This window comes from Perkinsus marinus (genome assembly GCF_000006405.1).
Source record: "Perkinsus marinus ATCC 50983 genomic scaffold scf_1104296977806, whole genome shotgun sequence".
NCBI classification, from domain to species: domain Eukaryota; phylum Perkinsozoa; order Perkinsida; family Perkinsidae; genus Perkinsus; species Perkinsus marinus.
This window is the reverse complement of record NW_003200065.1, coordinates 1-1053: the sequence shown is the minus strand read 5'-3', so window position 1 is coordinate 1053 and position 1053 is coordinate 1. Positions and strand designations below refer to the sequence as shown.

The 1053-nt window shown below is 48.8% G+C and overlaps 1 protein-coding gene across 1 annotated transcript; it reads right to left on the bottom strand.

Moving 5' to 3' along the window:
* Positions 1-57: 57 nt before the first annotated feature.
* On the bottom strand, positions 58-851 carry Pmar_PMAR008835 (hypothetical protein; the record flags this gene model as incomplete). Its single annotated transcript, XM_002764379.1, has 4 exons — positions 58-161; positions 211-293; positions 337-746; positions 792-851. Coding segments are annotated over 4 exons (657 nt in total), but the record flags the coding sequence as incomplete, so codon positions are not given.
* Between the last annotated feature and the right edge of the window lie 202 nt (positions 852-1053).

Genomic DNA, 1053 nt, shown 5'->3' with positions numbered 1-1053 from the left:
CCATTCCCGCGCTACCTGTAGGTGTATAGGAGACTCCTAATGGACGAAGCCTACTACCTCACTGTCCATCTCGGGTATGCCTCTATCGTCCCCAAATCGAGGAGCCGGCACATGTAAGCCATCAGCAGTAGCACACCTCAATGCAGCCTCAGCATCACAACCTAAATTGGCTTATCCAGAGCATTAACACTACAGAAGGACTCATCCTACCTATAGCCAGGGGAGCACCCTTCTCAATTGGTATAGTATTATCAACTAATATGTAATCAATCCTAGATCCAGCATTGGCGTACCTGATGTTATCGAATCACCTGTACTCACAGCCCCTTACGCCACCTTCGATTCCTATACTGATCCCAACAGGTGAACCGGTCCTCGGCGCTGGGATGGGCCAATCGGAATGAGTCTATCATACCATCGACCTCCTTCATATCATTGAGCCATCGTTTGATATCTTCACTGCCTCTGCCCATGCCCCATAGGTCCGCAACCTTCCTCTGTTCAGTCGGCGGAATGTTGATACCAACAATCTTCCGGATGATCTCAAAGAGCTCATCGACCTCGATACACCCCCTAGGCTTCACAACACTCCCATCCTCCAGAAGCACCGCATTGAAGTTAAAAGACGACTGTAAAGACGGTATTGAATTAGACGCTGAGCCCAAGAAAATAGTCTTCCCTCCTTCATCAGGTGAGGAAACATCATGGACTCCAGCAATGGAGGATTCTAAGTGACCTACCTCCACCTGACAGGGAGAGTAATAGGACAGAAGCCGGGACATGGATGTCACCTTGACACGATAACGGTCGGGTGATATCTGCACGATCTCACGAGTCTCCATCACTTGCATTATTGTATCCCAATTCGTGCTCGAGAGAGCATCCTTGATTCTACCACCCTTAGGAGGATCGGCCAGCAGCCTATTAACATCAATGATTCTGTATTCCCACCAGATATCCCTCGGGTCAGTGACATATTGAGATCCCCTAGTAGGATGACTCTCCAGCCTTTCTCTCTAAGCCCTTGCACAATGCTCGTAGCTTATACAAGAA